The sequence below is a fragment of the Ranitomeya imitator genome, chromosome 7 (assembly GCF_032444005.1).
Source record: "Ranitomeya imitator isolate aRanImi1 chromosome 7, aRanImi1.pri, whole genome shotgun sequence".
Classification (NCBI taxonomy): domain Eukaryota; kingdom Metazoa; phylum Chordata; class Amphibia; order Anura; family Dendrobatidae; genus Ranitomeya; species Ranitomeya imitator.
In genome coordinates this window covers 169,608,609-169,632,293 of record NC_091288.1, presented here as the reverse complement: position 1 = coordinate 169,632,293, position 23,685 = coordinate 169,608,609, and the positions used below count along the sequence as shown (strand labels likewise).

General features: G+C 44.9%; 1 protein-coding gene across 5 annotated transcripts; it reads left to right on the top strand.

Annotated features, from left to right (window-relative positions):
• Positions 1–37: 37 nt before the first annotated feature.
• On the top strand, positions 38–20,209 carry LOC138645029 (uncharacterized). Of its 5 annotated transcripts, XM_069734031.1 has the most exons (7): positions 77–220; positions 11,642–11,716; positions 11,893–11,980; positions 17,573–17,775; positions 17,855–18,011; positions 18,135–18,328; positions 19,822–20,209. In XM_069734031.1, the coding sequence occupies exons 4-7, from the start codon at positions 17,691–17,693 to the stop codon at positions 20,058–20,060; spliced, it is 675 nt and encodes a 224-aa protein (XP_069590132.1). In that variant the 5' UTR covers positions 77–220; positions 11,642–11,716; positions 11,893–11,980; positions 17,573–17,690; the 3' UTR covers positions 20,061–20,209. The 5 variants fall into 5 exon arrangements, with proteins under 5 accessions (XP_069590129.1, XP_069590131.1, XP_069590128.1 ...); XM_069734028.1 differs by lacking the exon at positions 77–220 and adding an exon at positions 38–68 and having other exon boundaries at positions 18,135–20,209; XM_069734027.1 differs by having other exon boundaries at positions 66–220; positions 18,135–20,209.
• The last annotated feature ends 3,476 nt before the right edge of the window (positions 20,210–23,685 follow it).

The window sequence follows — 23,685 nt, the reverse complement described above, 5'->3', positions numbered from 1 at the left end:
CCGCCTCGCGAGTCACGTGATCGGATCCAACTCTCCAGCCGTGGGATTGTGGGTAATAATAATGTGCCGTAAGTGAGCAAGACACGCACGACACAGAAAAAAGCCGACAGCGAGTGCGCGCTGCTCCCAGACCTGACGCTGTATGGCAGGAGGAGATGTTTTGTGGAAGAGCTCCCCCTGTCGGCACCAGGCTGAGTTTCCCTAACGTCACTTAACTTAGGTCACTGCTATTTTTTTCACATTTTTTAGTTTTTTAATGTAAGAATTGTTGTCACATGACATTTGTTGCGACTTTCTGCGAGGATATTTTAACCCCTTATTACAATGATTTTTACAATGACGGCATCGCCAAATCCATAGAACGCTTTTCTATGTTACGAGTTAAAGTTTTTATCAGAACTTTTTCCATTACATGAATTTTCATAAACTTTTATTTAAATGTATTTGTCCCACTAGGAAATCTGAGCTATTTAATAGTAGTATATTGGAGTTGATCGTTATTTAGGCCGTCCTGGGGCTTGTGTTAGGCCCATGGCTGTTCCTATGAGAACATCAACCCTGGAGGTCGTAATGCCCTGGCTGATAACAGAGAGACAAGGAGAGCCCCTTCCTCATGGGGTGATCGCTATTGATGAGATGATCTCATGGGATGAAAGGTGATGATCTGTTGGCTCAGTTCTGCCATACAGGAACATGGTTTCTTTTCTGGATCCTCGAGCTTGGGCTCCATCAGATGGTGAAGAAGTATGGCGCCACGCACAGGAAGGGTTAGGGGACGTCTGCCTTCCGGAAAGTTCTGGGAGGTCTCTGACACAGTATGTAATCATCCCTACAAGCCTGTGCACATCTGCCCTTAACCATTAGTCTGCTTTAAGTATAAAAACTCTTCTCTCTTATACTGCTGGTCATGCTACAACGCTGTTGCAATTGAGTGTCATCTTTTCTGCATGCAATAATTAATTTTGCCTCTTTATCACTTATGCTTAACCATTCGATTGCTTCTTTGCAATGAGCAAAAATGGTTTGCTGGTTACATACTTCTCTGGCATTGACCATTTGTCTGCTGATAGCATTCAACTCTGCTATTAACCGTTTGTTTGCAGCATGTTCTGGACTGTTTATAAATTTGCAGATTCTCTAATATACACACCTGCCTCTGTCTTCTGGTGTTTCCTGCTCTGTTTGACTGCCTGTCATCCTGCATACCCTGCTGTCCTGGTCTTTGTTGATCCACATGGTATCTAGCAAGCCCTGCCCTCTGTGCCATCGCATTCGGCATATGTTGCTTAGCCTGACTTATGGCTTAGAGAATCCACGTCATCAGGTGAGTCTACATCAGAATACTCAGACCATGGATTCCAAAGGTGCATTGGCATCAGCTCTGTTGCCATTGTTGGCTATGGACAACTTATATGGACTGGTTATGCAACTTCTTGTGGGCCAACGTAGGCTTATCAAGGCAATTTGTGACCTTTCAGCCCATAGGCCTGCAATGCCTCAAATCCTGCAGTTTCACCTCTCACTTCTGAACTTCTGCCACAGTCTAACTCTTAACTGGGATGAGCATCTTGGTGACCAGCACCATATTTGTCTACTTCTATCTGTTTTGATGGAGATCTTCTCACACTACTACCTGCATCAGTGACCATATTCCTTCTGAACTTCTTCAATCTCTCTCCCCAGCTGTCACTAACTACCTAACTAAAATATTTAACATCTCTCTTCCAGTAACTTTCCCTTCTCCTTCAAACATGCCATCATTAACTCATTACTAAGAAAAGTCCCTCAATCAGAACTGCACTGTCAACTACAGAACTGTCTCTATTCTTTCCTTTATCTCTAAACTCCTGGAACATTTGATCCACGTTTATCTAATCCTCACTTAGATAACCCTCTTTGTGAACCTTTAATATCTGATTTCCGCTCTTTACACTTTACTGAAACTACCCTTACTACAGTCTCTAAGGTGTTGTGGATTCTGTTTTTGGGCTCCCTCTGGTGGTTACAGATGGTACTGGGTGACTTGTGTTCTCTGCGGTCTCTGGTGTCCACCTGTTCTATCAGGATATGGGAGTTTCCTATTTAACCTGGCTTTCTTGTCATTTCCTCGCCGGCTATCAATGTAATCAGTGTGTCTTGTTACCTCTGCTTCCCGCTTCTGTATTCTTCAGGACAAGCTAAGTTTTTGATTTTCCTGTTCCACGTTTTGCTTAATTTTTGTCTTAGTCCAGCTTGCAGATATGTGATTCCTTTTTGCTGGTTGCTCTAGTGGGCTGATATTACTCCTCATGTTCCATGAGTTGGAACATGAGTTCAAGTAATTTGAGGATGGTTTTTTGTAGGGTTTTTCGCTGACCGCGCAGTTCACTTTTGTATCCTCTGCTATCTAGCTTTAGCGGGCCTCATTTTGCTGAATCTGTTTTCATAACTACGTATGTGCTTTCCTCTCATTTCACCGTCATTACATGTGGGGGGCTGCTATTTCTGTGGGGTGTTTCTCTGGAGGCAAGAGAGGTCTGTGTTTCTTCTAATAGGGAAAGTTAGTTCTTCGGCTGGCGCGAGACGTCTAGAATCATCGTAGGCACGTTCCCCGGCTACAGCTAGTTGTGTGTTGAGGTTCAGGATCGCGGTCAGCTCAGTTTCCATCACCCTAGAGCTTGTTTTATTTTTTGTGCTTGTCCTTTTGTGATCCCCTGCCATTGGGATCATGACAGTATAGCCGGACTAAAAGTGGTAATCGTATTGGCTGAAGTAGGAGGAAAAGTAGTCTGAGGAAGTTTTTTTTTTTTTCCCCTCAGAGTTTGCTGCCTAGCCTTAATTGCAGCCTGGCTGCGTCTTACCTCCTCTTAATCCTTGAATGGCTATGACCTCAGCTGTTTATCATGGACGTCCAGAGTTTGGCTTCCAGCCTGAATAATCTTGCTGCTAAGGTTCAAAATATACAAGATTTTGTTGTACATGCTCCTATGTCTGAACCTAGAATTCCTATCCCAGAGTTTTTTTCTGGAGATAGATCTAGTTTTCTGAATTTTAGGAACAATTGCAAGTTGTTTCTTTCTTTGAAATCTCGCTCTTGTGGAGACCCTGCTCAGCAAGTCAAGATTGTTATATCTTTCCTGCGGGGTGACCCTCAGAATTGGGCATTTGCATTGGCACCAGGGGATCCTGCGTTGCTCAATGTGGATGCGTTTTTTCTGGCATTGGGTTTGCTCTATGAGGAACCTAACCTAGAGATTCAGGCTGAAAAAGCTTTATTGGCTCTCTCTCAGGGGCAAGAGGAAGCAGAAATATATTGTCAGAAATTTCGGAAATGGTCGGTGCTTACTCAGTGGAATGAGTGCGCCCTGGCTGCAAGATTCAGAGATGGCCTTTCTGAGGCCATTAGAGATGTCATGGTGGGGTTCCCTGCGCCTACAGGTCTGAATGAGTCTATGACTATGGCTATTCAGATTGATCGGCGTTTACGGGAGCGCAAACCTGTGCACCATTTGGCGGTGTCTTCTGAACAGGCACCTGAGACAATGCAATGTGATAGAATTCAGTCCAGAAGTGAACGGCAAAACTATAGGCGGAAAAATGGGTTGTGTTTTTATTGTGGTGATTCAGCTCATGTTATATCAGCATGCTCTAAACGCACAAAAAAGGTTGATAAGTCTGTTGCCATTGGTACTTTACAGTCTAAGTTCATTCTGTCTGTGACGCTGATTTGTTCATTATCATCCATTTCCGTCGATGCCTATGTGGATTCAGGCGCTGCCCTGAGTCTTATGGATTGGTCATTTGCCAATCGCTGTGGGTTTAGTCTGGAGCCTCTGGAAGTCCCTATTCCTTTGAAGGGAATTGACTCTACACCTTTGGCTATGAATAAACCTCAGTACTGGACACAAGTGACCATGCGTATGACTCCCGTTCATCAGGAGGTGATTTGCTTCCTGGTACTGTATAATTTACATGATGTCTTAGTGCTTGGTCTGCCATGGTTACAAACTCATAACCCAGTCCTGGACTGGAAAACAATGTCTGTGTTAAGCTGGGGATGTCAGGGGGTTCATGATGATGCACCTCCGATTTCTATCGCTTCATCTACTCCTTCTGAGGTTCTGGTATTTTTGTCTGATTATCGGGATGTTTTTGAGGAGCCTAAGCTCAGTTCGCTTCCTCCTCACAGGGATTGCGATTGTGCTATAGATTTGATTCCTGGCAGTAAATTTCCTAAAGGTCGTTTGTTCAATCTGTCAGTGCCAGAGCATACTGCTATGCGGGATTATGTTAAGGAGTCCTTGGAAAAGGGACGTATCCGTCCATCTTCGTCCCCTTTGGGAGCAGGTTTTTTTTTTGTGGCCAAAAAAGATGGTTCCTTGAGGCCTTGTATAGATTACCGTCTTTTGAATAAGATTACAGTTAAATATCAGTATCCTTTGCCATTGTTGACTGATTTGTTCGCTCGCATTAAGGGGGCTAAATGGTTCACTAAGATTGATCTTCGGGGTGCGTATAATCTTGTGCGGATAAAGCAGGGTGATGAGTGGAAAACCGCATTTAATACGCCTGAGGGCCATTTTGAGTATTTGGTGATGCCTTTTGGACTTTCTAATGCTCCTTCTGTCTTCCAGTCCTTTATGCACGATATTTTCCGTGAATATCTGGATAAATTTATGATTGTGTATTTGGATGATGTTTTGTTTTTTTCGGATGACTGGGAGTCCCATGTTCAGCAGGTCAGGAAGGTGTTTCAGGTCCTGCGGGCCAATTCTTTGTTTGTAAAAGGTTCAAAGTGTCTCTTTGGAGTCCAGAAGATTTCTTTTTTGGGGTATATTTTTTCCCCTTCTACTATTGAGATGGATCCCGTCAAGGTTCAGGCTATTTGTGACTGGACGCAGCCTACTTCTCTTAAGAGTCTACAGAAGTTCTTGGGCTTTGCTAATTTTTATCGTCGTTTCATAACTAATTTTTCTAGTGTTGTTAAGCCTTTGACGGATTTGACTAAGAAGGGTGCTGATGTTGCTGATTGGTCTCCTGCGGCTGTGGAGGCCTTTCAGGAACTTAAGCGCCGGTTTTCTTCTGCTCCTGTGTTGTGTCAGCCAGATGTTTCGCTTCCTTTTCAGGTTGAGGTTGATGCTTCCGAGATTGGAGCGGGGGCGGTTTTGTCACAGAGAAGCTCCGATTGCTCAGTGATGAAGCCATGTGCGTTCTTTTCTAGAAAGTTTTCGCCCACTGAGCGGAATTATGATGTTGGTAATCGGGACCTTTTGGCCATGAAGTGGGCATTTGAGGAGTGGCGTCATTGGCTTGAGGGTGCTAGACATCGTGTGGTGGTCTTGACTGATCACAAAAATCTGATTTACCTTGAGTCTGCCAAGCGTCTGAATCCTAGACAGGCTCGTTGGTCACTGTTTTTCTCCCGTTTCGATTTTGTGGTTTCATACCTGCCAGGTTCAAAGAATGTGAAGGCGGATGCTCTTTCTAGGAGTTTTGTGCCTGACTCCCCTGGAAATTCTGAGCCCACTGGTATCCTTAGGGATGGGGTGATTTTGTCAGCTGTCTCCCCAGACTTGCGACGTGCTTTGCAGGAGTTTCAGGCGGATAAACCTGATCGTTGTCCGCCTGAAAGACTGTTTGTTCCGGATAATTGGACCAGTAGAGTCATCTCCGAGGTCCATTCTTCTGCGTTGGCAGGTCATCCTGGAATATTTGGTACTAGAGACTTGGTGGCCAGGTCTTTTTGGTGGCCTTCCTTGTCGAGGGATGTGCGTTCTTTTGTGCAGTCTTGTGGAGTTTGCGCTCGGGCTAAGCCTTGCTGTTCTCGGGCCAGTGGATTGTTGTCACCTTTGCCTATTCCGAAGAGGCCTTGGACGCACATTTCCATGGACTTTATTTCGGATCTCCCTGTCTCTCAGAGAATATCCGTCATCTGGGTTGTGTGTGACCGCTTTTCTAAGATGGTTCATCTGGTACCCTTGCCTAAGTTGCCTTCCTCCTCTGAGTTGGTCCCTCTGTTTTTTCAGAACGTGGTTCGTTTGCATGGGATTCCGGAGAACATCGTTTCTGACAGGGGATCCCAGTTTGTGTCTAGATTTTGGCGGACGTTCTGTGCTAAGATGGGCATTGATTTGTCCTTTTCGTCTGCATTCCATCCTCAGACGAATGGCCAGACGGAACGAACTAATCAGACCTTGGAAACTTATTTAAGGTGTTTTGTTTCTGCTGATCAAGATGACTGGGTTACCTTTTTGCCGCTTGCCGAATTTGCCCTTAATAATCGGGCTAGTTCTGCTACCTTGGTTTCTCCTTTCTTTTGTAATTCGGGGTTTCATCCTCGTTTTTCCTCTGGTCAGGTGGAGCCTTCTGATTGTCCTGGAGTGGACATGGTGGTGGATAGGTTGCATCAGATTTGGAGTCATGTGGTGGACAATTTGAAGTTGTCCCAGGAGAGGGCTCAGCAGTTTGCTAATCGCCGTCGCCGCGTGGGTCCTCGACTTCGTGTTGGGGACTTGGTGTGGTTGTCTTCTCCTTTTGTTCCTATGAAGGTCTCTTCTCCTAAGTTCAAGCCTCGGTTCATCGGTCCCTATAGGATCTTGGAAATTCTTAACCCTGTGTCGTTTCGTTTGGATCTCCCGGCATCGTTTGCTATTCATAATGTGTTCCATCGGTCGTTGTTGCGGAAGTATGAGGTACCTGTTGTTCCTTCGCTTGAGCCTCCTGCTCCGGTGCTGGTGGAGGGAGAATTGGAGTATGTTGTGGAGAAGATCTTGGATTCTCGTGTTTCCAGACGGAAACTCCAATATTTGGTCAAGTGGAAGGGTTATGGTCAGGAGGATAATTCTTGGGTGGTTGCCTCTGATGTTCATGCTGCTGATTTGGTCCGTGCATTTCATAGGGCTCATCCTGGTCGCCCTGGTGGTTCTCGTGAGGGTTCGGTGACCCCTCCTCAAGGGGGGGGTACTGTTGTGGATTCTGTTTTTGGGCTCCCTCTGGTGGTTACAGATGGTACTGGGTGACTTGTGTTCTCTGCGGTCTCTGGTGTCCACCTGTTCTATCAGGATATGGGAGTTTCCTATTTAACCTGGCTTTCTTGTCATTTCCTCACCGGCTATCAATGTAATCAGTGTGTCTTGTTACCTCTGCTTCCCGCTTCTGTATTCTTCAGGACAAGCTAAGTTTTTGATTTTCCTGTTCCACGTTTTGCTTAATTTTTGTCTTAGTCCAGCTTGCAGATATGTGATTCCTTTTTGCTGGTTGCTCTAGTGGGCTGATATTACTCCTCATGTTCCATGAGTTGGAACATGAGTTCTAGTAATTTCAGGATGGTTTTTTGTAGGGTTTTTCACTGACCGCGCAGTTCACTTTTGTATCCTCTGCTATCTAGCTTTAGCGGGCCTCATTTTGCTGAATCTGTTTTCATAACTACGTATGTGCTTTCCTCTCATTTCACCGTCATTACATGTGGGGGGCTGCTATTTCTGTGGGGTGTTTCTCTGGAGGCAAGAGAGGTCTGTGTTTCTTCTAATAGGGAAAGTTAGTTCTTCGGCTGGCGCGAGATGTCTAGAATCATCGTAGGCACGTTCCCCGGCTACAGCTAGTTGTGTGTTGCGGTTCAGGATCGCTGTCAGCTCAGTTTCCATCACCCTAGAGCTTGTTTTATTTTTTGTGCTTGTCCTTTTGTGATCCCCTGCCATTGGGATCATGACACTAAGGATCCACTAACAGCTAAAACTAATGGCCACTACTTCTGGCTGATTTGCCTGGATCACTTTGCAACATTTTATACTCTTGACAAACACCTCCTCCTCACTAAGCTCCGCTCTCCCAGCTTCAAGGACACCATTCTCTCTTGTTCTCCTACATCTCTAAGCGTTCCTTCAATGTATCAATTGAATTGAATTGAATTCTTCACCTCCTCTTGCCCTTAAGGTACCATTACACTAAACGACTTACCAATGATCACGACCAGCGATACGACCTGGCCGTCATCGTTGGTAAGTCGTTGTGTGGTCGCTGGGGAGCTGTCACACAGACAGCTCTCTCCAGCGACCAACGATCAGGGGAAAGATTTCGGCATCGTTGAAACTGTCTTCAACGATGCCGAAGTCCCCGGGTAACTAGGGTAAATATTGGGTTACTAAGTGCAGGGCCGCGCTTAGTAACCCGATATTTACCCTGGTTACCATTGTAAAAGTGAAAACAAAAAACACTACATACTCACATTCCGATGTCTGTCACGTCCCCCGCCGTCAGCTTCCAGCACTGACTGTGTAAGCACCGGCTGTAAAGTAGAGCACAACGGTGACGTCACGGCTGTGCTCTGCTTTACGGCCGGCGCTGACAGTCAGTGCAGGGAAGCTGACGGCGGGGGACGTGACAGACATCGGAATGTGAGTATGTAGTGTTTTTTTTTTCACTTTTACAATGGCAACCAGGGTAAATATCGGGTTACTAAGCGCGGCCCTGCGCTTAGTAACCCGATATTTACCCTGGTTACCAGTGAACACATCTCTGGATCGGCGTCACACACGCCAATTCAGCGATGACAGCGGGTGATCAGCGACCAAAAAAAGGTCCTGATCATTCCCCAACGACCAACGATCTCCCAGCAGGGGCCTGATCGTTGGTCGCTGTCACACATAACGAGATCGTTAGCGGGATCGTTGCTACGTCTTAAAAATTGTGACGTTGCAACGATATCGTTATGTGTGAAGGTACCTTTAGGCTACTTTCACACTTCTGTTTTCCAGGGGTCCGTCGTGGTGCAGCAAAATGACGTGTAGACAGACGTCATGAAAATAGGGAAAAGCGTGTGCGACGAATCAAGTGTAATGACAGATCCGTCATAGAGTAATTCCGGCAATTAAATGTCCGGGGACGAGAGAGAGAGAGAGACACTTTTTCCCGTGCTTGAAAAACCTTCCAGGCATGCTCAGAAGGGAAAAACTGGATCCGTCGCTGGATTCCTGCGTGTGACGGTCAGCGACAGATCCTGCGCCCATAGGCTTCCATTGGAGCCGACGATGGGCAGCGCAGGATGCGTCGCTGACTGATTTACCGACGTCCACAAAATGTTCTAATGAACGTTTTCTCTGCACGACGGACCGCTATTTTACGACGGTTTTTTTCCGGATCCGGTGAAAATTTCGATTCCGGCGTCTGGGAAAAACGTCTACAGTAACATTTTTTGTCTGAGGCGAAAAAGCCAGAAAGGCCGGATCCGGCGTTTCCGGCTTTTTGCTACAATGCATGTCTATGGATGCCGCAAAAAGCCGGATCCGGCGACCTGATCTGGCTTTTTAATCTGAGCATGCTCAGAACCTATTGGCCTGACCCCAGGACACATATACAAGCAATGCCAGTGAGGCCCTCACTCATTTCCAGCCATAAAGAGCCTGCCAGCCAGAGAGCCAAGAGCCTGCCAGCAGAGAGCCTAGCCTGCCAGCCAGAGAGCAAGAGCCTGCCAGCAGAGAGCCTAGCCTGCCAGCCAGAGAGCTAAGAGCCTGCCAGCAGAGAGCCTAGCCTGACAGCCAGAGAGCTAAGAGCCTGCCAGCAGAGAGCCTAGCCTGCCAGCCAGAGAGCATGAGCCTGCCAGCAGAGAGCCTAGCCTGCCAGCCAGAGAGCAAGAGCCTGCCTGCAGGGAGCCTAGCCTGCCAGCCAGAGAGCATGAGCCTGCCAGCAGAGAGCCTAGCCTGCCAGCCAGAGAGCAAGAGCCTGCCAGCAGGGAGCCTAGCCTGCCAGCCAGAGAGCAAGAGCCTGCAAGCAGAGAGCCTAGCCTGCCAGCCAGAGAGCTAAGAGCCTGCCAGCAGAGAGCCTAGCCTGCCAGGCAAAGAGCCTGCCAGCCAGAGAGCATCTCAGCCATCAGCCAGCCATCAGCCATGTCTTCTTCTGGGAGCCCTCCCCGGCATCGGCAGCCCTATCTATCTGTCCCATATCTATCTATTGTATATATATATATATATATATATATATATATATATTTATACAGAACAGACCAAAAGTTTGGACACACCTTCTCATTTAAAGATTTTTCTGTATTTTCATGACTATGAAAATTGTACATTCACACTGAAGGCATCAAAACTATGAATTAACACATGTGGAAATACATACTTAACAAAAAAGTGTGAAACAACTGAAATTATGTCTTATATGCTAGGTTCTTCAAAGTAGCCACCTTTCGCTTTGATGACTGCTTTGCACACTCTTGGCATTCTCTTGATGAGCTTCAAGAGGTAGTCACCGGAAATGGTTTTCACTTCACAGGTGTGCCCTTTCAGGTTTAATAAGTGGGATTTCTTGCCTTATAAATGGGGTTAAGACGATCAGTTGTGTTGTGCAGAAGTCTGGTGGATACACAGCTGATAGTCCTACTGAATAGACTGTTAGAATTTGTATTATGGCAAGAAAAAAGCAGCTAAGTAAAGAAAAATGAGTGGCCATCATTACTTTAAAAAATGAAGGCCAGTCAGTCCGAAAAATTGGGAAAACTTTGAAAGTGTCCCCAAGTGCAGTTGCAAAAACCATCAAGTGCTACAAAGAAACTGGCTCACATGAGGACCGTCCCAGGAAAGGAAGACCAAGAGTCACCTCTGCTTCTGAGGATAAGTTTATCCGAGTCACCAGCCTCAGAAATCACAGGTTAACAGCAGCTCAGATTAGAGACCAGGTCAATGCCACACAGAGTTCTAGCAGCAGACACATCTCTACAACAACTGTTAAGAGGAGACTTTGTGCAGCAGGCCTTCATGGTAAAATAGCTGCTAGGAAACCACTGCTAAGGACAGGCAACAGGCAGAAGAGACTTGATTGGGCTAAAGAACACAAGGAATGGACATTAGACCAGTGGAAATCTGTGCTTTGGTCTGATGAGTCCAAATTTGAGATCTTTGGTTCCAACCACCGTGTCTTTGTGCGACGCAGAAAGGTGAACGGATGGACTCTACATGCCTGGTTCCCACCGTGAAGCATGGTGGAGGAGGTGTGATGGTGTGGGGGTGCTTTGCTGGTGACACTGTTGGGGATTTATTCAAAATTGAAGGCATTCTGAACCAGCATAGCTACCACAGCATCTTGCAGCGGCATGCTATTCCGTCCGGTTTGCGCTTAGTTGGACCATCATTTATTTTTCAACAGGACAATGACCCCAAACACACCTCCAAGCTGTGTAAGGGCTATTTGACCAAGAAGGAGAGTGATGGGGTGCTATGCTAGATGACCTGGCCTCCACAGTCACCAGACCTGAACCCAATCGAGATAGTTTGGGGTGAGCTGGACTGCAGAGTGAAGGCAAACGGGCCAACAAGTGCTAAGCATCTCTGGGACCTCCTTCAGGATTGTTGGAAGACTATTCCCGGTGACTACCTCTTGAAGCTCATCAAGAAAATGCCAAGAGTGTGCAAAGCAGTCCTCAAAGCAAACAGTGGCTGCTTTGAAGAACCTAGAATATAAGACATATTGTCAGTTGTTTCACACTTTTTTGTTAAGTCTATAATTCCACATGTGTTAATTCATAGTTTTGATGACTTCATTGTGAACGTACAATTTTCATAGTCATGAAAATACAGAAAAATCTGTAAATGAGAAGGTGTGTCCAAACTTTTGGTCTGTACTGTATATATATATTATTAATGTATTTATCAATCTCTCATTTTTGTAGGAAGCTGCAGCAGAAGAGGTGCTTCCAGACGAAGACCGAAGGGATGGAGAGAGACCTGGAGCGGGATCGCAGTTGGTAAGTTTCTTGCATGCATCCCGGAACCACAACCTCATACTACACCCAACACATACAAACTGATGATTACAGACTTCACACAATATACAACACATACAAAATGATCATTATAGACATCACACTGCACACAACACATAAAAAGGCAACATACAAGCACAATTTTTGTTTTTCCATAGTCTTCTGAATCCAGTGCTCGATCCAGAGGTTTTCACAGCGGTTCCCAGGGTCGTCGGCGTGAGACTCAGGGCGGCCATCATCCTATAGGCACGTCTTTTTTTTTTTAATGTTATTATAACCCCTTTCTGTCATTAGACATACTATTCCGTCCATGTGGGGTGGGCCCTACTTCCCAAGGATGGAATAGTGCGTCCAGAGCGATCAGCCGCGCTCACGGGGGAAGCACGGCCGATCGCAGCCGGGTGTCAGCTGACTATCGCAGCTGACATCCAGAACTATGTGCCAGGAGCGGTCACGGCCCCAGCACATTAACCCCCGACACACTGCGATCAAACATGATCGCAGTGTTCCGGCGGTATAGGGAAGCATCGTGCAGGGAGGGGGCTCCCTGCGTGCTTCCCTGAGACCCTCGCAGCAACGCAATGTGATCGCGTTGATGCGAGGGTCTCTTACCTCCTCCACCCTGCAGCAGGCCCGGATCCAAAATGGCCGCGGGTCTGCATCTGGGTCCTGCAGGGAGGTGGCTTACCAGCGCCTGCTCAGAGCAGGCGCCGGGAAGCCTCCCTGCTGTGCATGTCAGATCGCTGATCTGACACAGTGCACAGCAAAGTGTCACATCAGCGATCTGTCACTTTACTGTGATGTGCCCCCCTGGGGCAAAGTAAAAAAGTTAAAGAAACAAAAAATTACATGTGTGAAAAAAAAAATAAAAAAATTCCTAAATAAATAATTAACCCTTTTCTGACCTCGGACGGGATAGTACGTCCGAGGTCAGAAGCCCCACTTTGATGCGGGCTCCGGCGGTGAGCCCGCATCAAAGCCGGGACATGTCAGCTGTTTTGAACAGCTGACATGTGCCCGTTGTAGGCGCGGGCAGAATCGCGATCTGCCCGCACCTATTAACTAGTTAAATGCCGCTGTCAAACGCAGACAGCAGCATTTAACTACCGCATCCGGCCAGGCGACCGGAAATGACGTCATCGCCGACCCCCGTCACATGATCGGGGGTCGGCGATGCTTCTCCATTGTTACCATAGAGGTCCTTGAGACCTCTATGGTTACTGATGACCGGTGGCTGTGAGCGCCACCCTGTGGTCGGCGCTCACAGCACACCTGATTTTCTGTTACATAGCAGCGAACAGCAGATCAATGCTATGTAGCAGAGGCGATCGTGCTGTGCCAGCTTCTAGCCTCCCATGGAGACTATTGAAGCATGGCAAAAGTAAAAATAAAAGTTAAAAAAAAATAAAAAAAATATAAAAGTTTGAATCACCCCCCTTTCGTCCCAATCAAAATAAATCAATAAAAAAAAATCAAATCTACACATATTTGGTATCGCTGCGTTCAGAATCGCCCGATCTTTCAATTAAACAAAGCATTAACCTGATCGCTAAACGGCGTAGTGAGAAAAAAATTTGAAACGCCAGCATTACGTTTTTTTGGTTGCCTTGACATTGCATTAAATGCAATAACGGGCGATCAAAAGAACGTATCTGCACCAAAATGCTATCATTAAAAACGTAATCTCGGCACGCAAAAAATAAGCTCTCAACTGACCCCAGATCATGAAAAATCGAGACGCTACGAGTATCGGAAAATGGCGCAATTTTTTTTTTTTTTTTTTTTTTTTAGCAAAGTTTGGAATTTTTTTCATCACTTAGGTAAAAAATAACCTAGTCATGTTAGGTGTCTATGAACTCGTACTGACCTGGAGAATCATAATGGCAGGTCAGTTTTAGCATTTAGTGAACCTAGCAAAAGAGCCAAACAAAAATCAAGTGTGGGATTGCACTTTTTTTGCAATTTCACCGCAGTTGGAATTTTTTTCCCGTTTTCTAGTACACAACATGCTAAAACCAATGATGTCTTTCAAAAGTACAACTCGTCCCGCAAAAAATAAGCCCTCACTTGGCCAAATTGACGGAAAAATACAAAAGTTATGGCTCTGGGAAGGAGGGGAGTGAAAAACGAACACGGAAAAACGAAAAATCCCAAGGTCATGAAGGGGTTAAAAAAAATATTGTTCCAATAAATACATTCCTTTATCTAAATAAAAAAAAACAATAAAAGTACACATATTTAGTATCGCCGCGTCCGTAACGACCCGACTTATAAAACTGTCTCACTAGTTAACCCCTTCAGTGAACACCGTAAAAAAAAAAACAAGGCAAAAAACAACGCTTTATTATCATACCGCCGAACAAAAAGTGGAATAACACGCGATCAAAAAGACGGATATAAATAACTATAGTACTGCTGAAAAACTTGTCCCGCAAAAAATGAGCCACAATACAGCATCATCAGCGAAAAAATAAAAAAGTTATAGTCCTCAAAATAAAGCAATGCAAAAATAATTATTTTTTCTATAAAATAGTTTATATCGTATAAAAGCGCCAAAACATAAAAAAATGATACAAATGAGGTATCGCTGTAATCGTACTGACCCGAAGAATAAAACTGCTTCATCAATTTTACCAAATGCGGAACGGTATAAACGCCTCCCCCAAAAGAAATTCATGAATAGATGGTTTTTGGTCATTCAGCCTCACAAAAATCGTAATAAAAAGCGATCAAAAAATGTCACGTGCCCAAAAATGTTACCAATAAAAACGTCAACTCGTCCCGCAAAAAACAAGACCTCACATGACTCTGTGGACCAAAATATTGAAAAATTATAGCTCTCAAAATGTGGTAACGCAAAAAATATTTTTTGCAATAAAAAGCGTCTTTTAGTGTGTGACGGCTGCCAATCATAAAAATCCGCTAAAAAACCCGCTATAAAAGTAAATCAAACCCCCCCTTCATCACCCCCTTAGTTAGGGAAAAATAAAAAAATTTAAAAAATGTATTTATTTCCATTTTCGGGTTAGGGCTAGGGTTAGGGCTAGGGTTAGGGCTAGGGTTAAGGCTACAGTTAGGGTTGGGGCTAAAGTTAGGGTTAGGGTTTGGGTTACATTTACGGTTGGGAATAGGGTTGGGATTATGGTTAGGGGTGTGCCAGGGTTAGGGGTGTGGTTAGGGTTACTGTTGAGATTAGGGTTAGGGGTGTGTTTGGATTAGAGTTTCAGTTAGATTTGGGGGGTTTCCACTGTTTAGGCACATCAGGGGCTCTCCAAACGCGACATGGCGTCCGATCTCAATTCCAGCCAATTCTGCGTTGAAAAAGTAAAACAGTGCTCCTTCCCTTCCGAGCTCTCCAGTGTGCCCAAACAGGGGTTTACCCCAACATATGGGGTATCAGCGTACTCAGGACATATTGGACAACAACTTTTGCAGTCTAATTTCTCCTGTTACCCTTGGGAAAATACAAAACTGGGGGCTAAAATTAATTTTTGTGGGAAAAAAAAGGATTTTTTATTTTCATGGCTCTGCGTTATAAATTTTAGTGAAACACTTGGGGGTTCAAAGTTCTCACAACACCTCTAGATAAGTTCTTTGGGGGGGTCTAGTTTCTAATATGGGGTCACTTGTGGGGGGTTTCTACTGTTTAGTTACATGAGGGGCTCTGCAAATGCAACGTGACGCCTGCAGACCAATCCATCTAAGGCTGCCTTCACACTAGCAGTATTTGGTCAGTATTTTAAATCAGTATTTGTAGCCAAAACCAGGAGTGGGTGATAAATACAGAAGTGTTGACATGTTTCTATTATACTTTTCCTCTGATTGTTCCACTCCTGGTTTTGGCTACAAATACTGATGTAAAATACTGACCAAATACTGCTAGTGTGACGGCAGCCAAAGTCTGCATTCCAAATAGCGCTCCTCCCCTTCCGAGCTCTGCCATGCGCCCAAACGGTGGTTCCCTCCCACATATTGGGTATCAGCGTACTCAGGACATATTGGACAACAACTTTTGGGGTTCAATTTCAACTGTTACCCTTGGAAAAATACAAAACTGGGGGCTAAAAAATAATTTTTGTGGAAAAAAAATATTTTTTATTTTCACGACTCTGCATTATAAACTGTAGTGAAACACTTGGGGGTTCAAAGTTCTCCATTTTTTTTCCTGTTACCCTTGATAAAATAAAACAAATTGGAGCTGAAGTAAATTTTTTGTGAAAAAAGTTAAATGTTCATTTTTATTTAAAAATTCCCAAAATTCCTGTGAAACACCTGAAGGGTTAATAAACTTCTTGAATGTGGTTTTGAGCACCTTGAGGGGTGTAGTTTTTAGAATGGTGTCACACTTGGGTATTTTCTATCATATAGACCCCTCAAAATGACTTCAAATGAGATGTGGTCCCTAAAAAAAAAAATGGTGTTGTAAAAATGAGAAATTGCTGGTCAACTTTTAACCCTTATAACTCCCTAACAAAAAAAATTTTTGATTCCAAAATTGTGCTGATGTAAAGTAGACATGTGGGAAATGTTACTTATTAAGTATTTTGTGTGACATATCTCTGCGATTTAATTGCATAAAAATTCAAAGTTGGAAAATTGGGAAATTTTCAAAATTTTCACCAAATTTTACGTTTTTTTCACAAATAAACGCAGGTAATATCAAAGAAATTTTACCACTATCATGAAGTACAATATGTCACGAGAAAACATTGTCAGAATCACCGGGATCCGTTGAAGCGTTCCAGAGTTATAACCTCATAAAGGGACAGTGGTCAGAATTGTAAAAATTTGCCCGGTCATTAACCCCTTAGTGACGGAGCCAAATTTTTAAAATCTGACCAGTGTCACTTTATGTGACAATAAATCTGGAATTCTTCAACAAATCCCAGTGATTTTGAGATGTTTTTTTCATTACACATTATACTTTATGATAATGGTAAATTTAGGTCGATATGATTTGTATTTATTTATAAAAAATATCAGAAATGTGAGAAAAAAGTTAAAAATTAACAATTTTCAAACTTTGAATGATTATTCCTTTAATCCAGATAGTCATACGATAGCAAACCATTAATAAATAACATTTCCCACATGTCTGCTTTACATCAGAACCATTTGTAAAATGTTATTTTATTTTGTTAGCATTTTAGGAGGTTTAAAAATGTAGCAGTAATTTTTCATTTTTTCAAGGAAATATACAAAATTTATTTTTAGGGACCTATCCATGTTTCAAGTGGCTTTAGGGGTCCCATATATTGGGAAACCCCCAAATGTGATACCATTTTAAAAACAGCACCTCCTGACATATTGAAAACTGCAGTCAGGTAGTTTATTAACCCTTCAGGTGCTTTACAGGAATTAATGCAAAGTGGTATGACAGAAATGAAAATGTGTATTTTTATCACCTAAATGCCGCTAACTTCTGAACAGATTACTACAGCCGGCCGACTCTAAGGCCACTATTTGGTCATGAATTGCCATGGCAAACATCAGGACCACAAAATGATGATCTGAGGGCACTGATTGGGATACAGAGGAAGCCCCCACACTCTGTTTACCATTTGTAATGATGTAGTCACTAATGACAGCAGCATCTAAGGGGTTAAACAGATTTGGACGGTGCAAACACTGATCGTTGGTGATGCAACAAGTTGTCAGCTATAGTGTACAGCCGACAGCTGCTGGATTGTCACCTGCATGGGGAGGCTATTCTCTTATATCTCAGGTCAGTTAAAAGACGTATTGGTTATTTAGGGGTTAATGTGCAAACCACCTTTGGGGGTAAAGGGGTTAAACTTTATGTTGTTGTGAATCTAATTTTTTTTTCTTTTTTAACAGGCTTCACATCGTGCTCCTGAGTCGGGCGGTGAGGAGGTCGGGCTAAATATCGACCTCCTCATCGATCTCATCCGAGAGAGGGAGCCGCTGTGGAACATGGGTGACCACCGCCACGCTGATGACACGTCGGCTCTGGGAGCAAGTCTGCAAACAGCTGGTAGACAACTGGGAGGATCTCGATGTTTGGGCCCAGAATCAAGCACGTAAGTATACACAGTTCAGTTATGTTGATGGATTTAAAGTGTTGTATCCAAACCAATTTGTGTTTTCTTTTTTTTTTAGGTGAGAGGATTGTCAAGCGGTGGCGGTCGATCAGGGATCGCTTCAAGAAGGAGTTCAACAAAGAGATGCAGGCCCCGAGTGGATCTGGAGGACGCAGTAGCAGATATAAATATGCCCAAGCCCTGTTGTTCCTCAGGTCAACGATGGTGAGCCGAAGGTAAATATTACCCACCACATTTAAAAACCAATGTTTTACATGTCTAACCGGCTTTTGTTGTTTCAGCCAGGGCCATGCAATATCAGTATATTAATTATATATTTTATTCTCTTTGTTCCACAGCACTGTCGGGAGCACTCGGGAGCCTGCAGCAGAGTTGAACCCTTCTGGGGCGATCCCTCAGGAGTCCGCCACCGCGGGACACTTCGACAGTCCCGGCCCCTCCGCACCTTCCCAGCCTTCCCTCGCATCTGATGCCTTGGTCCCATCTACCAGCGCTGGAGCATCCTGGCCGCCTGCATTGCATGAATCTGCTGGTGAGGATATAGCTTTTCCTGTAACCGACCCCTCTGATGCTGCCACCTCTACTACACCTGTGGCTTCGGGTTGTCAGTGGCAGAGGGGTCAGGGACAGAGCTATGCGCCCGAGTTCTTGCACCTGAACACATCCTTCCAGAGCTGTCTGAAAGTTTTTTCCGAGCAAATGGCCGCAGGTTTCAATTTGGTAAATAAAAGCATTCTCGAGTTGTATACACTTCTGCTACGGATGCATTCAGAAGCAAGTCACTCACCGAACCACACTTTTTTCCGGTCGGTACTCTAGCGCATGGATAAGCTATCTCCTGAACAGCAGATGCAAGTAATGCAATTGTGCCAGTCTACTCTAGCACTTGTTACCTCTCAAGCCACCACACCTGCCCCCCTCCTCCACCTGCCCCCCTCCAGCCACTGTCCCTCACTCCAGCCACTACCATCATCCTGACCCATACCAACATCCTTCCCCGTACCAACATCCTGTCCATACCCCGTCCCAACATCCTGACCCGTACCAGCATCGTACTCGGTCCCAGCATCCTGACCTGTACCAGCATCGTACCCGGTCCCAGCATCCTGACTCGTGCCAACATTCTGCTCGTGCCCCGTCCCAGCATCCTGACCCCTACCAACATCCCGCCCCATACCAGTTCCCAACAACATCTTCCGCGCCTCCTCTCCCTGCCCACTACCATCAGTCTCCTTCACACATCATGTCACTATCCCAACCCTCTTCACCCATAACCTCTTCTGCCTCCCAATCTATCAACTACACCCCTCCATCATTCCAAATCCAACTCCCAGTTTCCTGTTCACTTTCTTTCTCCACCCCTTCACCGCTACCTACTGATCCTTCACCACCACCACATTCCTCTCTCAACACTCCCACTGTAGAAGTGTCCCAATCTGACAGCCCCTCCAGCAATATCCACCCCAAATTATGCTAACTTATGAAAGTTATTTTTGTTAAAAAAATATGTTTAATAAAACTCTTTTGTTAAAACAAAATTTGTATTTTAATATATAGTAATACATTTAAGAATGTGGTTAGAGGTTAAATACTTCAAACAGGTACATAACTTGGGTAAAAGAGGGAAAAATACTTTGGGTACAACCAAAACAGGTACATGTCATGCCCTCAGCCGCAGGTCCGGTCTCTGCTGCGCAGGGAGGCCGGCGCCTATTACACAGCTTTGCTCACCCTGTCCATGGCTCCAGACGTTCAGCAGCTCCTTTCTCTGCTAAGAACCTGCATCCTCTTGGCAGGTAGCCTGGAAATGCTCTTAGGAGGTGCGCCCCGCTTCCTGCACATACTTAAAACAGCAGGACACCTGTTTGCTATTAGGGCTGTCTGTGTCATGATGCTCTGTGCATAAAAAGCACCCTCCCCTTAAGGGACGTGCTCAGGCAACGTGTTCATTCTCTGGATAGTTGCCCCAGCTTCAGGCCACACTCTGCTGTGCTCTGCACCTTAATGATACCTCTATTTTCACAGAGTCCTCTTCTGGCGATTCCCATCCTGGACTCCTCTGGTCTCTCCGGTTCCCACTCCAAGTTGTCTTGCCTCTTCTCACGGAACCTTCCTGTCCCTGCTACCGGTGGGATCAACATTTCTGGACTTCATGGAGCTCCGGGGATTCTCTCCACCAGCAGGCCCAAGTATTCTACTGTGTTGCTAGATTGTCAGTACGGGTCGTCCTCTGGTCTTGGTTTCGTGGTATTCAGGGCACCTGATGTTGTGACGGGGGAATCCCTGTATAGGGGTAGACCTAGCCCGGTGCTCCACTACGTGGTACAGTGTTATGATCCAGAGGTTCTTTCCCTCTGACTCAGTTTTCCTTTTTGTTTTTACTATGTTAATAAATAGCTTTTGGTTTATGAGATCCACTCTCCTGTCTTTTGAGTATCGGGTATATAGCCGCCACTGCACCATCAGTGGTCTAGTGAGTCCACTATACCTTGTCCCACCCTGTGGGCGTTACAGTACATAACTTGGGCAAAAGAAGATAAAATAGTTTGGGTACAACCCAAACAGGTACACAACTTTGGTAAAAGAAGGTAAAATACTTTGGGTACAACCCAAACAGGTACCAAACTTTGGTAATATAAGGTTAAAGGTTAAATACTTTGGGGGCAACACAAACAGGTACACAACTTGAGTACAATAAGGTAAAATACGGTTACAAGGTCCAAGAAAAATTGTTCAAACTCTCTCATCCTTTCGTGAAATAAAGTATTCTGCGAATTGGTCCCTCATTCGGGAAACTGCCACAGAACTTCTATACGTAATGTTGTTATAATCAGCCAAGGTGGTTTCTTCAGAGTGGTCTTCAATGGAAATATGTTCCTTGCATATCACATAATTGTGCAGGACAACACACACTTTCACCACCTCATCAACAGTGTCAGTCTGCAAGTTTATAGCTGTCAATAGAACTTGCCATTTGGCGGTCAAAATCCAAATCCCAAAAGCGCACTCCACCATTCTCCGTGCTCTTGTGAGGTGGTAGTTAAAAATTCTTTTAGTTTGCGTTAATGCACTACTAGAGTAGGGTTTCAGCAGGTGTTCCAACAGCTGGAAAGCTTCATCCCCAACACAAACAAAAGGAATTGGCCCAAAGGTTTGAGGCAGTGGTTTTGGGGGGGGGGGGGGAGAGGGGGGGGGATTGGAAGGTGTTTCCATACAGATGACGCCCCATTGCAGACAGTTTGAAAACTTGGGAATCATTGGAGTGGCCATACGCCCCAATATCTACCGCTATAAATTTTTACTCCGCATCGGCGATGGCCATCAGCACAATGGAGAAGTATTTTTTAGAGTTGAAATATTCCGAGCCAGAACCAGCCGGTTTCAAGGTGCGGATATGTTTCTCGTCCATTGCGCCCACACAATTGGGAAACTGACACACTTGCTGGAATTTCTCGGCTACTTCCAACCAACTCTCCATTGTGGGATGTGGTATAAATTCACTGTGCAAAACTGTCCCACAGTGCACGGCAGGTGTGCTTGACAATTCCAGAGATGGTGGAAATCCCAAGTCTGAACTGGAAATGTAGTGATGAAAGGGATTCTCCAGTTGCAAGGAATCTGTGAATAAAAGCAAGACAAACATTATTACAAAATACCAGCAATAACATTACAGTTATAAGGCAGCATTAAACCGTAGGAGATACTTAAAAAAATCACTAAAAACTATTCTAAAAAAAAATACCAGCAACAACATTAAAGTATGCTTTACAGCAGAGGTGTCAAACTGCATTCCTCGAGGGCCGCAAACAGGTCATGTTTTCAGGATTTCCTTGTATTGCACAAGGTGCTGGAATCATTCTGTGCAGGTGATTAAATTATCACCTGTGCAATACAAGGAAATCCTGAAAACATGACCTGTTTGCGGCCCTCGAGGAATGCAGTTTGACACCTCTGCTTTACAGGATGAGATACAATAATAATGGCATACCGAAAAGTGACCATCAGGTGCTCCGCTGGTGAAATAGAGAATCGGCAATACGTATCACTCCTTCGGATGAGATGTTCAATTGGGTTCACCAATAGATCGAAGTTCTCCGCTTTCATCCGCACATATGAGAAAAATTTCTCTGGGTCTCCTCGTAGCTCCATGTACAGTGCAGAAAACACCCTACATGTCATTCTCTGTGCAGTGATGGGGTGGATCCACAAACACATGATGCATTGTCTCTCTCGCTCCTTCTCCAGAGCAATTGTTTTCAAGCGATTCGCCTCCACAGTAAAATCCACGTTGATCTTCAGAATATTCGCAAAATAACGACATCCATCTTGCTCTCCAAACACTTGCTCCTCTACAACCTGTCACAGATGGGCTGAAGCAACACTGTATATATAGTTTTCAGGGGGCCAATCACATTTTGGAGCCTCCCAGGGATGTTTTTAAAAACCAGATCTGTTAAAAACCGGATGAAGAAACAGATGCCAACCGTAAGGAACGGATCCGGTTTACCGCCGGATCCGAGTATCAGATCCGGCGGTAAACCGGATCCGTTCCATACGGTTTTCACAAATTACGCCGGCTCTGCGGTGCGACGCCGGAATCGGCAAGGTGCCAAAAACCTGATGTGTGAAAGTAGCCTTACTGTCGGGATTCCTCAGGCTTCAGTAATAGGCGCCCTCTTCATCTCTCTCTACACTGCTCCCATTGGACAAACCATCACCAGATTTACAGTAGTTTCTAGGACCATCTTTATGCTGATGGGGCACTGGGGTGCCTGACCACTAGCAAGCGTGCTAAGGACTCACCATGTTGTTCAGGCAACTCAATGCAGGAGGAGGTGCCTTAAATAGTAAGTGTACCCAAGCCAATAGCTGGGGAACATTTTAGGACAGCACATACGGTCCCTTTAAGAACGAGGAAGTATGCACGTGCACAGTGCCCGAGGATATGCACGTCGTGCACGCACCCCGGTCAGCCGCCGACAAGGAAGAAGAAGGAAGTACAGGACGAGGGCCACAGAAGTGAATAAGCTGGAAGAAGTATTCTCTGATAAGTATCAGAGTAGTTGCCCATCAGAGAAGTGTCACCTTGCCGTGGTTGATGGCCACACATGAATTGGCTAATTTATGCGCTAAGAACCTTCATTTTTGCTAGTTCATTTTTGTAAGTACATTTTATTTAGCAACAATACATTTTAGATTTCATATACGGTATTTAGTGTTTGCATATACTTTGGCCCTTATAGAGTTATGCTGTGCTCTCTTTTTGCATATTGTGCAGTCATTGCAGCTTGCACCTATTCATATTGCATGGAGGTGTTGGTCAGGTTTTTGTTTTCTGTCGGGGCAACATTGACTCCCATTGACTTGAGGCATCTAGATTGCTATTTGAATGGAAAATATTTCTTAGCATATTCAACATCAGGGCTTGGTAGAGATATATTAGGGGTTTGGTCTTAGTATAGTTTACTGTTATGACCTGGTGGTTAGGAGCACCCGACCTGATAGTTAAACTCATACAGGACGAGCTCTGGGATGTGGGAGCTCTGCTGACCGCAAGCCCTAATCCTATCGCACACACTAAAAATAGCCGTGGAGCGCTCCTGACGCTCCCTAGGCGCCTCGTCACAGCCTCAGAGCTAGCTAGCCCTAGAGAAGAAAATAAAGCCTAACTTGCCTCAGAGAAATTCCCCAAAGGAATAGGCAGCCCCCCACATATAATGACTGTGAGTAAAGATGAAAGTCACAAACGCAGAAATGAAATAGGTTTCAGCAAAGGGAGGCCAGACTTACTAAATAGACAGAGGATAAAAAGGAATCTTTGCGGTCAGCACAAAAACCTAGAAAAGACCACGCAGAGTGTGCAAAAGGGTCCTCCGCACCGACTCACGG

Coding starts and splice junctions, on each gene's coding strand:
- LOC138645029 (XM_069734030.1), top strand. CDS start 17,691: ATGACACGTCGGCTCTGGGAGCAAGTCTGCAAACAGCTGGTAGACAAC. Junction 17,776..17,854: donor TTGGGCCCAGAATCAAGCAC/GTAAGTATACAC, acceptor TTTTTTTTTTAG/GTGAGAGGATTGTCAAGCGG. Junction 18,012..18,134: donor TCAACGATGGTGAGCCGAAG/GTAAATATTACC, acceptor TTTGTTCCACAG/CACTGTCGGGAGCACTCGGG.